This window comes from Neofelis nebulosa, chromosome 16, assembly GCF_028018385.1.
Source record: "Neofelis nebulosa isolate mNeoNeb1 chromosome 16, mNeoNeb1.pri, whole genome shotgun sequence".
Taxonomy (NCBI): Eukaryota; Metazoa; Chordata; class Mammalia; order Carnivora; family Felidae; genus Neofelis; species Neofelis nebulosa.
The window spans coordinates 64,722,115-64,735,010 of NC_080797.1; the positions used below are offsets into that span (position 1 = coordinate 64,722,115).

Consider the following 12,896-nt stretch of genomic DNA (forward strand, 5'->3'; position numbering starts at 1 on the left):
TTGTTTCTTTTCTTTCTTTTTCTTTCTTTCCTTTTTTTTTTTTTTAAGAAAACTGCACATAATGACCAATGGGTCTATGGTGGAATACCTCTTGCCACCCCAAGGCAAGCTACTTTATAGAAACTTCCCAGCTGTGCAAGAATTTAACTAGCAACAAGCCTGAAAATTTGGTTACGTATATAGGTACAAAGCTGGTTCATCAAATCCCTATTCTGGCCCTCAACCCAATGCATTTCAACTAAAGCATCATCTACCTCCTTCTTTACATTTATCAAACACTTGAATAGGTAATGTCCAGCCACTCCTTGGAGATGGCTTCCTTTTTCAGACACCGGGCTGCTGAACTGCTCAGATGCCTCTCGGTCCTGGGCCCCATTGCTAGAGCCTTTACAATTTTCTGAAGCCTCCATCCCTCCCTTTTCCTCACTTCTTTCATCCTCCACAGGTTCTGGGTTTTCATCCTGGGAAAGCAGATCCTGGTTTGAGGAATGGCCCTCAAGAGTGGCAGATTCGCCTTCCTGTGCAGCAGGCCCACACAGGGCGCCCTCCCGGGGGCCCTGGGCCAAATCCTGGCTACTGCCAGACTCTCTCGGGGTGGACTTCTTCTCTTCCAAAGCTTGGATGACGTCCTCAGGAGCTCGGGGAACTTCTCTCAACTGTCTCACTCGCTCCCGTTTCTTTCTCCTTAAATGAATCCAGGAGTTTTCTATTGCTGTTAGGAAAAGGCTAACCTCTTCCTTTCCACAGGGGACTCGTTTATGCTGAACCTGTTCGGAGGAAAAACAGAATTTTATAGAAAATCACTTTTCTCAAAACTTCAAAAAAAAAGAAAAAAAAAGAAAAAAGATTATTGTTAAGGAAGTCATCAATGTGCTTAACAAAGTACCTTCAGATCGGTGAGGATTTTTTCAATCCACGTTGTCACAACTACTATGCCTTCCACTGTCTCAGAGCCCAAAGATGATGCTTTGAGGGATAATTCTTTCATCACAGACTCTAACACCACGAACGTGATGGGTTTCCTTGACTTCTCTAATTTTCTTCGCTTACTGGGTGGTGACTGAAAGAAAAAGAAGGCATGGGGGAAGAAGTTATCCAACTAATGAAATTTCATGTATTATAATGAACTCAGCTAGGGACATTTCCATGATTTCTACTACCAAATGTAGAGCACTAAAAAACACAAAGACTTTTGCATGCCATACCATGCTGCCTATGGTCAGGCTATCAGCATGTAACAGCCTCCAATTACTGAATGTCCCTCATCTATGTGTTGTGCCCAGCACACACCTGTACGATTATTTATTTCATAGCAACTCAAGGATCCTGGGTACTCTGTGTTCTATTCTATCAAGAACTTCATGGGGGTGTCTGGCTGGCTCAGTTGGTAGAGCATGTGACTCTTGGTCTCAGGGTTGTGAGTTCAAGCCCCAGGCTGGGCATGAAGCTTACTTAAAAAATTAAAATTAAAAAAATAAGAACTGCATGGTTTAAAATTGCCTACTTGTAATCCAACTTTATACTTGTTGAGGCTTGAAGATCACATGTGAGGAATGACCAGGGTCAACTAGGATCACATGGGCAGAGAAGGAGGCCTGCTGCATCTTGGCTAATGTTGGGACCAAGCCAATGGCTAGCTGTGAACTGCTTCTCTGCTGGAAGAAGAGATACCAGTGGTCATGAGAAGAGTGGATTTGAAAGCTAGTTCCACACAATTCAAGACTCTCATCTTTCTATTTCAAGCTTAGAAAGTGAATTGTACTCTACCCACTAGAGGGACTCAAGTTCCATTTTAAAAACTAAATGACATATATTTAAAATTTGTTTCTTTAAACATTTACTAAATTTTTTAAATGGTTCTTCGTTCAGGCTAGATATATTATGAACACTTCAAGAGGCAGACTTCCACCTGTTGACAAAATTTATCAAAACTTTAAAAAATTAAGATAATTCTAAGGGTCAGGGTCAAAGTGAGCAGGTGCAGATTATAAGGAGGAAGGCTCATAAAAAGAAAACACTTTAGTCAGGTTGAAAGACCCTTTCCTGCAAAAAGCAGTCGCCGATAGTGGTGCTGCCGTTAACGCAATTCTGCCTGGCAATGGTGACAGAGCATATGCATATACACGCTGTCAGGTCCGCTTCCTGGGTGAGGCCTTGTAAGGAATAATCAGCAACTCCACATCCCACATGCACACAACAAAACAGCCAGTTTATTCCATGCTAGAAAACTTCTAGATCGTATTTCTAAGAAACAATCTATATTTTCCCTTTATACCAAGACATTAAAAAAAAAGGGGGGGGGGGACGGAATTAGAGAACACTAGAAAACAAGTTTAGAAGAAAAGGACCAAAAACAAAGGGTACATATATGAGTAAGAACCTGCTCTTGAAAAACAAATCATGGACTCCAAGCTCTAAATCTGAACTTGTTCAATTAATGTCTCAGACAAGATGAGACAAATTCATATTGATATTAACACAGTAGTATTGCTATTAATCAATCACCCAGCCTAAGAAACATATTTTCTATAGTCTACCGAGAGCCTAACACTTTCCATTAAGGAGTTTAAAACATGACTATTAAGCTGTGGAGGAAGAAAGATAATGGTGTGTAGGGGGGGAATGGAAGAGAAGAACCAGATTCCCCATTCCACTTCCCAGCATCCAAGGCTGTTACTATGGACAGTTCACTGTAACAGGAGCATCCCTGACAGCCCACCCAGCACACTAAAGGTCACCCAGAAATATGGCTAAAAGGACAGTGCCTGCTATCTCTTCTGACAGAGATGGTAATCATTTGTGTTTACAAATTCAAACCAGCAAAGTGAAGATTTTGCCGTTTCTCGATTGGTCATGCTGGAGCTGGCCTACAATACTCTTTCTCCAAAAGAAAGAATGGACTCACCATCATTTCTAGAAATTAAAGGAGAGAAATGTGTCCTCACCGAACCTAACAAGACCTCTATCAAGGATCCACTTTCCAAGTTCCGAGGGAATCAGAAATAACAAAATACACAATTTATTACCCTATTACCCCAGGATGAAAATGAAAACTTCTGCCTCTCAAATATGGTTCCTTTACCTTGCATTTTGGTCCCAGTTTTCCATATGTAATGGCCAACTGATAAATCTGGTATTTCTGAATATTCTTAGTGAATTACTTTAATACACACATACACATACACAGTCCTCCCAAGACTGTTTTAGTTTTACTCTATTATAGAAACTAGGCACTCAAAAGACCGATAATTTATAGTCCAGAAATTCTTAGGGTTTTAAATGATTAAAGTCTAACATAGGCTTGGCTTACAGCAATCATTCCTTTCCCCCTCTTATTTGTACTGAAATTCCTTTTTATCCCACCCTACCTTTTTTTTATAAGTTTATTTTTGGGGCGCCTGGGTGGCTCGGTCAGCTAGGCGTCCGACTTCGGCTCAGGTCATGATCTCACAGTCCGTGAGTTCGAGCCCCGCGTCAGGCTCTGTGCTGACAGCTCAGAGCCTGGAGCCTGTTTCAGATTCTGTGTCTCCCTCTCTCTCTGCCCCTCCCCTGTTCATGCTCTGTCTCTCTCTGTCTCAAAAATAAATAAACGTTAAAAAAAAATTTAAGTTTATTTTTGAGAGAATGAGTGTGAGTGGGGGAGGGGCAGAGGGAGGGGAGCAGAGAAGATCTGGAAACTGGCTTCACACTGACAGCAGAGAGCCCGATGTGGGGCTTGAACCCACAAACTGTGAAAACATTACCTGAGCCAAAGTCGGCTGCTCAACTGACTGAGGCACCCAGGTGCCCTTGAAATTTCTTTTTTTTTTTTTTAAATGTTTTATTTTTGAGAGAGAGAGAGAGAGAGAGCGCGCACGTGTGCAAGCAGAAGAGGGGACAGAGGATCCAAAGTGGGCTGTGAGCTGACAGCAACGAGCCCCATGTGAGGTTTGAACTCGTGAACCATGAGATCATGACCTAAGCCAAAGTCGGACGCTCAACTGAGTAAGCCACCCAGGTGCCCCTGTACTGAAATTTCTTAGCAGGCAGGGCTAAAATACAGGAGCAGGCCTTGAGAAATTAGTAACTAAACTCAACCCCATAGGTCCCCAATAGCAGGTAATCTGATACCCTGCCACAACACTAGAAGCTGTTTTCCCCCAACAGAGATAACTTACTGCAAATATGCTTATAATCTCAAATCACAAGTGTTTTCAACAAAGGGTGCCACACTCAAACTGTCATCATCTAGTTTAAGCGGCAAAGTAACATCAATAATTTAACATTTTAAAATGTAAAACAAAATCACTTATTTACCATGGTTTATTCAGTTTAATGTGAAGAACCAAAAGGTGAATTTACAACTGATTTTGCATTAGAAAATATACGACTATATTCCCCAGCTGAAAGGACAATGTGAAAGAAGTTTGGTGAGGAACTGTAAACTCCATAGGGGATACTAGTTTTGTATTTTTTGAATTGCAAGGATTTAATGAATAACAATCAACAGGGGGTGGGACCTCAAATGTTATTTTGTTGCAGCATTTAAGAATACATTAGATTGAGGGGCGCCTGGGTGGCTCCGTGGGTTGGGTTGAGCCTCCGACTTCAGCTCAGGTCATGAGCTCACGGTTTGTGAGTTCGAGCCCCACGTCAGGCTCTGTGCTGTCAGCGTGGAGCCTGGAGCCTGCTTGGGATTCTGTGTCTCCTTCTCTCTCTCTGCCCCTCCCCCACTTGTGCTCTGTTTCTGTCTCTCAAAAAAAAAATAAATAAATGTAAAAGAAAAACAATTTTTTTAAAAAAGAATACATTAGATTGAAAATATAAATAGAAAAAGTTCTTTTTTAATGTTTATTATTTATTTTTGAGAGACAGAGACAGAGCATGAGCGGGTGACGGGCAGAAGGAGAAGGAGAGGGAGACAGAATCTGAAGCAGGCTCCAGGCTCCTAGCTGTCAGCACAGAGCCCGACACGGGGCTCGAGCCCATGAACTGTGATCATGACCTGAGCCAAAGTCGGAACCTTAACTGACTGAGCCACCCAGGCGCCCCGGAACAAAAACAGTTTTTAAAAAAAAAAATTTTTTTTTAATGCTTATTTATTTTTGAGAGAGAGAGAGAGAGAGAGAGACAGAGTATGAGTGGGAGAGGGGCAGAGAGAGAGAGAGAGAGAGAGAGAGAGAGAACACAGATTCTGAAACAGGCTCCAGCCTCCAAGCTGTCAGCACTGAGCCCGACACGGGGCTCAAACTCACAAACCGTGAGATCATGACCTGAGCCGAAGTCGGTGCCCAACCCACTGAGCCACCCAGGTGCCCCTAAAAACAGTTCTTAAATTTTAAAATATGCTTTACCTAACAGGGCTGTAGATAAATTTCTTAAATCCTCACTCTTACTTTCATTTCTACATCTCAGTGGTGCAATCAGTCAAGAGACTTTCAAATGAGGTGTAACGTGACACAAATCCATGTAGCATCTGCTATGCTGCCAAAGCTCTGTTGTTAACTATGGCTAAGGCAAAAACTGTGTCAAAGAAGCCACAGGCTACAGGAAACCATTAAGTTCTCCCCAGTATCTGCAAGAAAAGAAGGGAGTCATTCACTAGAGATCTGAGCAGGTAGCCACAGCCTCCTCGTTTTGACAGAACAAGCTCCAGACTGGTCCTGAGGGGAAAGGAGGGCTCTTCTTGCTCTCGGCCACTGCAGTGGAGGCTTTGCTGTTCTGCTGCGCTCTGAATGGCTGCTGCCCTAAGTCCTCCAGAAACAAGCAGAATGCCTGTGAGCTATTATTCTGCACAGACTATCATTATCTGGAGAAACAGAGCCAAGGGGCCAACACTGACGCCTGACTAGAATACAGACAGGAGGTGTGCTGGGAAGGACAGCCAGATTACCTCACCAACTATGCCTTATTTAAATGTGTATCAGCTCTGCTGCCATGAAGTGACTGAATATTTTGTTGTCCAAGGGTGCAGCTTTCCTATTAACAGTTCAGTGGGCATTTCTTTTTTTTTCTTTTTTTTTTTTTTAATTTTTTTTTTCAACGTTTTTTATTTATTTTTTGGACAGAGAGAGACAGAGCATGAACGGGGGAGGGGCAGAGAGAGAGGGAGACACAGAATCGGAAACAGGCTCCAGGCTCCGAGCCATCAGCCCAGAGCCTGACGCGGGGCTCGAACTCACGGACCGCGAGATCGTGACCTGGCTGAAGTCGGACGCTTAACCGACTGCGCCACCCAGGCGCCCCCCTTCAGTGGGCATTTCTATTGCTATCTTAATCTGACAGGTTACTGTTTAAAATGTCCTGAAATTGGGGTGCCTGGCTGGCTGAGTAGGTAGAACATGTGACTCTTTTTTTTAAAAAATGATTTTATTTTTAAGTAATTTCTACACCCACTGTGGGGCTCAGCTCAAACTCACGAACCCAAGATCAAGAGTCGCATGCTCTACCAACTGAGCCAACCAGGTATCCCAAGAAGGGGTGGTTTTAACCCTACATCTGTATTTCCTTACTCTAAAAAAACAAACAATGGAAGGATAAATTATAAAACTGTGTAAATAGCGACCCATGCAGCAGTGAGGTTTCAAAGACACAAGACAAGCTAGATTACTAAGTGTGTGTGTGTGTGTGTGTGTGTGTGTGTGTGTGTGTGTATGTGTATGAGATTTGATTTTGAAATCATGTATTTTTCACAATTACAAAATTAAATAACACACAAAAAGGAATCCCTAAGAAATGAAATGAATGGGCTTGGTGGCATAAACCCGCAAAGAGGAAACATTCCAAATGACTTTAAAATCTATCATGAGACAGTCCCCAAGGACAAAAGAAATGAAAAAAACGACAAAATAGTTATTCTCACAAGTCATTTAGTTGACGATGTTAATCCTGAGACTGTTGTGGTGAATTGTGGGTCAAAACAAATGAATAATTATGTTAGCATGGTTGAGGATTAGGCTGACTTTTTAGAGCCCCCAATTTCCTCATCTAGCAAGTGGGGACAATACTTCACTTGTTAAGTTTAAATAAAATGACATAACATGTGTGATGATTCACATAACAACTCCTCCATGAAGTCAGCTCTGACTAGCTAGCCGGAACTGCTTTCATTTTAGGAGCTCCCTAACTCCTGACCATTCATTTCAGCACTTACTCAGACATAATTCTGTAGCAATGCTGTGTGTGCGTTTCCCTCCCATAAAACTAATCACCATAAGGATAGAAAATGGTGTCTTCTTTCTTTGGTGTTATCACAATGAAGATCATACTTAATAAGATAAGTAACTAAGCAAAGGGTCCTTAGCTCTGATTTTGCTGAAAAGCTCAGTTCCTTAATCGAATCTGTTTTACAGCCTGCTGTATAGCCTGGTACGGTGCTGGTTTTCAAGCCATTTAATAGCAGAATCCCTTCAAGAAATAAAGTCAATAAGTAATATTGATGTAATCAGATCATCTCTGGTTAAAATGACAGCAAAGCCTGAAGTTCCAACCTGACATCTGCCCCAGCTGTCATCTCCCTGTGGCACCCTACACAGAATCCCTAACCTATCCAGAACCAGTTTGCAAACCTATGCAGTAGTAAAGAGAGCACTGTCAGGAGACCCCAGCTGTGACACTAACAAGGTTACCTGATTAATTTGACCCCTTCCCTCCATCTGCTTTCCAAAAGCCTTCTAGCTTTACTTCCTTAGACAGGAAAGAAATGTCTTGAATGCAGGGGGATAATTTTTTTTTTAACCAGAATTCCAGGGCAATGGTCATAACTAAGAGTGCACAACTTGCTGGGGCCACACTATTTGTCCTTCTTGTTTTGACAAGTGTTAAACTTCTGAAAGCAAAGCAAAGCTAAAATAACATCTTGAGCAATTAGAGGAGAAGCTGGGACAAAGAGGCATTCTAAGTGGCTTGTTAAATCCGTAAAGAACAGTCCTCACAATATGCTTCCTTATATACATCATCAGTCAGGAATGATTGTACAAAAATTCTATCAACACTAGGACTCATCCTTTTGTTGCTAAAATAAATCCAGCTAAGAGCAATGGACTTAGTGTAGGCACTTGAATCAGAATTTTTTTTTAGCATTCAGCACCAACAGCAACGAGTTAGTGGGCCCGAGATAAGTGAAAATAGAAGTTGCCATAGTAACTTGCACATTTACCCTAAAAAGGCAGGAGTGGGGGTGGGGTGGGGAAGTAGGTCAATATTTCTACTTAACTAGCTCTAGTCCTTGGCTTCCTCTCCTCGTCGAAAGCAGCATCCTCCTACCTACCCACCCCTAACAGGAGCAAGAGGGAGAAAGCCAGGTGAGCATTTCAAAATGCAAGAGGTGGGAAGAGGTCCAGGTAGATGAAAGGAGAACCAAGAGGACAGCTCACTGAAAACCTTGCCAGTGCCCTGGGACCACCCCTGGGAAAGCAGTTGCTGATCAAGGGCACCAGTGCTAAGAAACTGTTGCTGGGTTACTGCAAATCAGAAATTGCCATTTTCCCTGTAGTGGTTTAAGTGCACCTAATGGAACACTTGGGAACATGTTATTAACAGCTTTGGGTTGAGGAGAGTGGTGGGGTGGGAGGAGTATTCTGGTATGGGAGAACCTGAGGCCCTTTGCAAAAGGCATTCTTTGATAGTTGAAGCTATGAACAGAGCTCAAGGATGGCCTAAAAGACAGGGAGGGAGAAGGATCCTTTTCAAAATAAGCTGATTTTGCTAACACAGAAACATAGTGCCCTTTGATATTTTCATCTGAGACAGCTACTAATCCAAGAGGGCAAAGGGGACTCTGGGTTCTGAGATGGCATGGAATGTGCCCAGAGGCCATTATAAGCTCTTCCACCTGTAGTGCCAACAAATGTGGGAAGCAGGTTAAAGAGAAATCATTTGGGGGCGCCTGGGTGGCGCAGTCGGTTAAGCGTCCGACTTCAGCCAGGTCACGATCTCGCGGTCCGTGAGTTGGAGCTCCGCGTCAGGCTCTGGGCTGACGGCTCGGAGCCTGGAGCCTGTTTCCGATTCTGTGTCTCCCTCTCTCTCTGCCCCTCCCCCGTTAATGCTCTGTCTCTCTCTGTCCCAAAAATAAATAAAAAACGTTGAAAAAAAAAATTTAAAAAAAAAAAAAAAAAGAGAAATCATTTGGAAACAGATACAGTTCCACCTTCCTGCAACTGTTAATATCTGCACAGGGATAACCCAGTGTCTATGCAGGGACAATCTAGGGCATTACTAATGATTTTAACCATTTGGTGTGAAAGCCCCAATATTCTAGAAAATGACAGAAAGAATAATCTGTCAGGGAGGTAAAAAAAAAAACAAAAAACCCAGAGACGTCTTTTTAAATAGTGAACATCTTGGGGCGCCTGGGTGGCTCAGTTGGTTAAGCATCTGATTTCAGCTCAGGTCATGATCTTACAGTTTGTGAGTTTGAGCCCCACATCAAGCTCTGTGCTGACAGCTCAGAGCCTGGGGCCTGCTTCCAATTCTCTGTCTCCCTCTCTCTCTGCCCCTCCTCCACTCATGCGCACATGTGCTCTCTCTCTCTCTCAAACATAAACATTAGAAAATAAATAATAATAAACAGTGAACATTTCAGGGGCACCTAGGTGGCTCAGTTAAGCGTCTGACTCTTGATTTCTCTGAGCAGCTCAGAGCCTGCTTGGGATTCTTTCTCCCTCTCTCTCTGCCCCTCCCCAGCTTGTGCGCGCATGCACACACACACACACACACACACACACACACACTCTCTCTCTTTCTCTCTCTCAAAATAAATAAACTTAAACAAAAACAAAACAGTGAACATTTCAAACACTAACCTCTAGTCTCTCTATATTGCATTGTACAGAGGGAGGCATAGGCTTCCACAGGATAGGCCATTTAAACTTGACTGGGATACTTATTTCAACCCAGCAGCACACCTAGTAGCAGAGTACATGGAGGACAGACTCAGTTTTAAATCTGAGCCCATGTATACAGAAACATCTGCAAATTGTCCCCTGTACTCCTCTGTCCTAGGAGAGAAGGGGAAGAGGCTCACAGACACAGCAACATTTAAGACTTGAAAGACCAAGAGCAATCAAGACTTTGGGAAAGGAGCACCCATAATAAGCCTATTGTATGGATAGGGGATCACAGACCTGAAGGACCAGGTACTAGGCCTCCATAATTACTATGGGAAGAAGGGGCACAGTGCCCAGCAATGTGTGCATAAACTTAAGATGGGAGACTCCAGGTGACAAGGCTGATCACTCTTGTGAAGGAAATGTGAGAACAGATGCCTTCCTATTACCACCTCTCAGTGCAGCCCAGAAAAATTACTCAGTCTAACCACTTCAGAAGTATTTTTGCTTTACATATAATAGCACAAAGGACAGAGAAATTTGTGGAACAAATCATTTGTTAAAACATTCTATTCCAGAAAATGTTCAAGCTTAGGCATATGCAAAGTAGAGAGCCTAGGATAATAACCTATACCCAGCTTCAAAACTGATCAATATTCTAGTGGTACTCTTAAAGCTAAGACAGAACCCTTTACTGGAATAATCCCTAAGTGTTACACATCAAAAGCCTGCAACACAAAATGGCAATTTCTGTATTCACCCATAACCCCAAGAGACAGCTACCCTATGAAAGAAAGCGTATCAATAATAAAGAAAAATAAACAGACTTCAATTTCAATTCTAAAGGAATAGCCAACAGAATAATTATACCTGCAAGGTATTTCTACAGGTTATATGATCTAAATTTTTAATTCCCAAAAGACGCATTTCTAATTCATTTATATTTGCTAAACAAGACTCACAGTGCTGCCCAAACCCACAGAGAAAGGCTCCATGGTCACCAGTCAGCCTTATAGGACTGTGCCTTATTTTGTAACACTTCCCATTCTGACATAAGCATCTAGGGCAAACTTGAGGGAAACAAGACAGTACAGATTTATTTATGACCTACTGAAACCCACCATGTGCTGGCATTTGAAAAAGCTATAACAAAGTCTCTACTTACGGGCACTGTAACATCATCATAAAAACTCCAAGCTAAAGCCCATCTCATTGTCCGGCCTTGACAGAATTCAGTGTAGGTGACTTTAGGAACCTGAAACCAAGAAACATGTCATCTCATCAAACTGAAGTCATTCTACCAATATGTTTTTGGCTCCTGCCTCATGTTAATTATGTGTTGGTTTTTCTTTTTATCAGTTAACAAACACTACTATCCCCAGTTACGCACAGTTATCTAACAATCAATGAATAAATTATCTCTCAACAAAGTTGTGGATGTTTTCCTCTCCTAAAACATTATAGAGAATTTACAGTTCTGGCTTGAAGGTCCAAATATACAAAACACCCAAAATAACACAGCTCCTTCAGAAAACCACTGGTAAATGATTAAAATATTTTTTTTGTTGTTGTTGTTATCTTTTCTTTCTTTTTTAAGGAAAGAGAGCCACCAAAGCCTGGCTAGATACAGCTATGTAGTCTCCCTTTTATCTATCGGATTTTATGGGAAAAAAATGAAATTACTTTGCAGCTGTTACAATTTTAACAAAGAAAAGGTGTGATAGGGAAAACAGGATGAGTACAATGTCAGAGAGAAACCAGAAATCAGAACCTTGGTTTCTGCCACTGACCATACATCTGACCCCCTTCTCTGAAAACTCACCTGACTCATGCTTACTTGTGCCAAAACTTCATAAACTGGGAGAGAAGTCAGGGGGCAGTATTAATTTGCCACCTGCTTTTCAAAACAGAAGCAAGGGTATGAACTCATGTGGATTGTACCATGAAGGGAACCACACTTGATTGAAGACCATTCTAGTTATAGCTGATCTTTGATAACTAGGCATGTGACCCAGAACAAGCCCCTTAGCTTATGTAGACTTCAGTTTCTGTAATTACAAAGGAATTCGATGTGGCGTCAGTGGCAGATGGCACCAGGTTTTTTTCATTTCTGGGACCTCTCATCCTGTTTTCCCCATCTTTTCTCTGTTATAATTGTCAAAGAAGGCCTTATAAAAATAATTTATAAAAAGCCTCTTTTAGCCCCAGAATTACAAAATTCAAAAATAAACAAACAAAAAAAACATATTTAGAGTTTTAAAGTATAAAAGCAAATTCTACACTCTGCCATCACAAGTAGATACATCAGAACAGCAATGATAAAGCTTTACCCCTTGTATGCGAAGTTCTTCCTTTAGAGGAGCCAAGCTGCATTTTTTCCCCAGCATACAGCTGTACCACCTAGGGGGAAAAAAAAAAGCAGAAGTAAAACACTGTTTCATATGGTTACATTTTTTAATTAAGTATTTCTCAAGCGAACAAAATGAGAACAGTCGTAGAACAAAATGAGAACAGTCGTAAAAAATTCTGAGTTAAGTTCTAAGTGTCAATAACAAAAATTATACATCGTGTATTTAGGAAAAAAACAAACCTAACAAATGAAAACAAGCCCAAAACAAAACAAAAAACAACAACAACAACAAAAAACCCACTTAGCCTCTCCAAAACACCACCTATACCATTTTAACAGAAATTATAAAATCTGGCATGAACCTGTATTTTGAGATGGCTTAACCTGCAAATAATTAAAGGATATTATATTAGTGTTTCAAAAGAACATGAAGTCAATTTCTTCTATAGTAAATACAAATCTAGAAGGAGTGGGGAGAAGATGGAGTGAACTAGTTAAAAGGTAAAAGAATAGAATTTAGCCTATGAAGGATTAACTACTATGCCTTCCATCACAAGCAACTAGGAAACTTGACAAAATATATGTAACAACTGTTTTTCAGACATTGGACAACTACAGTGAAGACCTATGATCTCAGAGAGATGAGGTGAGCCCCTAATTGCCAGAGCTTACTGCCTGAAGGAAATTTTCCAAGCAGCAATGCAGGGAAAGGTCATGAAACAGATCCCAATAATTTGCTG

General features: G+C 41.6%; 1 protein-coding gene across 2 annotated transcripts in view; it reads right to left on the minus strand.

The window, feature by feature from the left end:
• METTL16 (methyltransferase 16, RNA N6-adenosine) overlaps positions 1-12,896 on the minus strand; it is a 71,855-nt gene continuing 58,959 nt past the window's right edge. For both annotated transcript variants that reach the window (XM_058704265.1, XM_058704266.1), the window contains exons 7-10: positions 12,137-12,206; positions 10,972-11,061; positions 887-1,060; positions 1-767 (exon numbers count right to left, since the gene is read on the minus strand). In XM_058704265.1, coding sequence (XP_058560248.1) covers positions 144-767; positions 887-1,060; positions 10,972-11,061; positions 12,137-12,206 — 958 coding nt within the window. In that variant the 3' untranslated portion in view covers positions 1-143. The remainder of the gene's footprint in view (positions 768-886; positions 1,061-10,971; positions 11,062-12,136; positions 12,207-12,896) is intronic.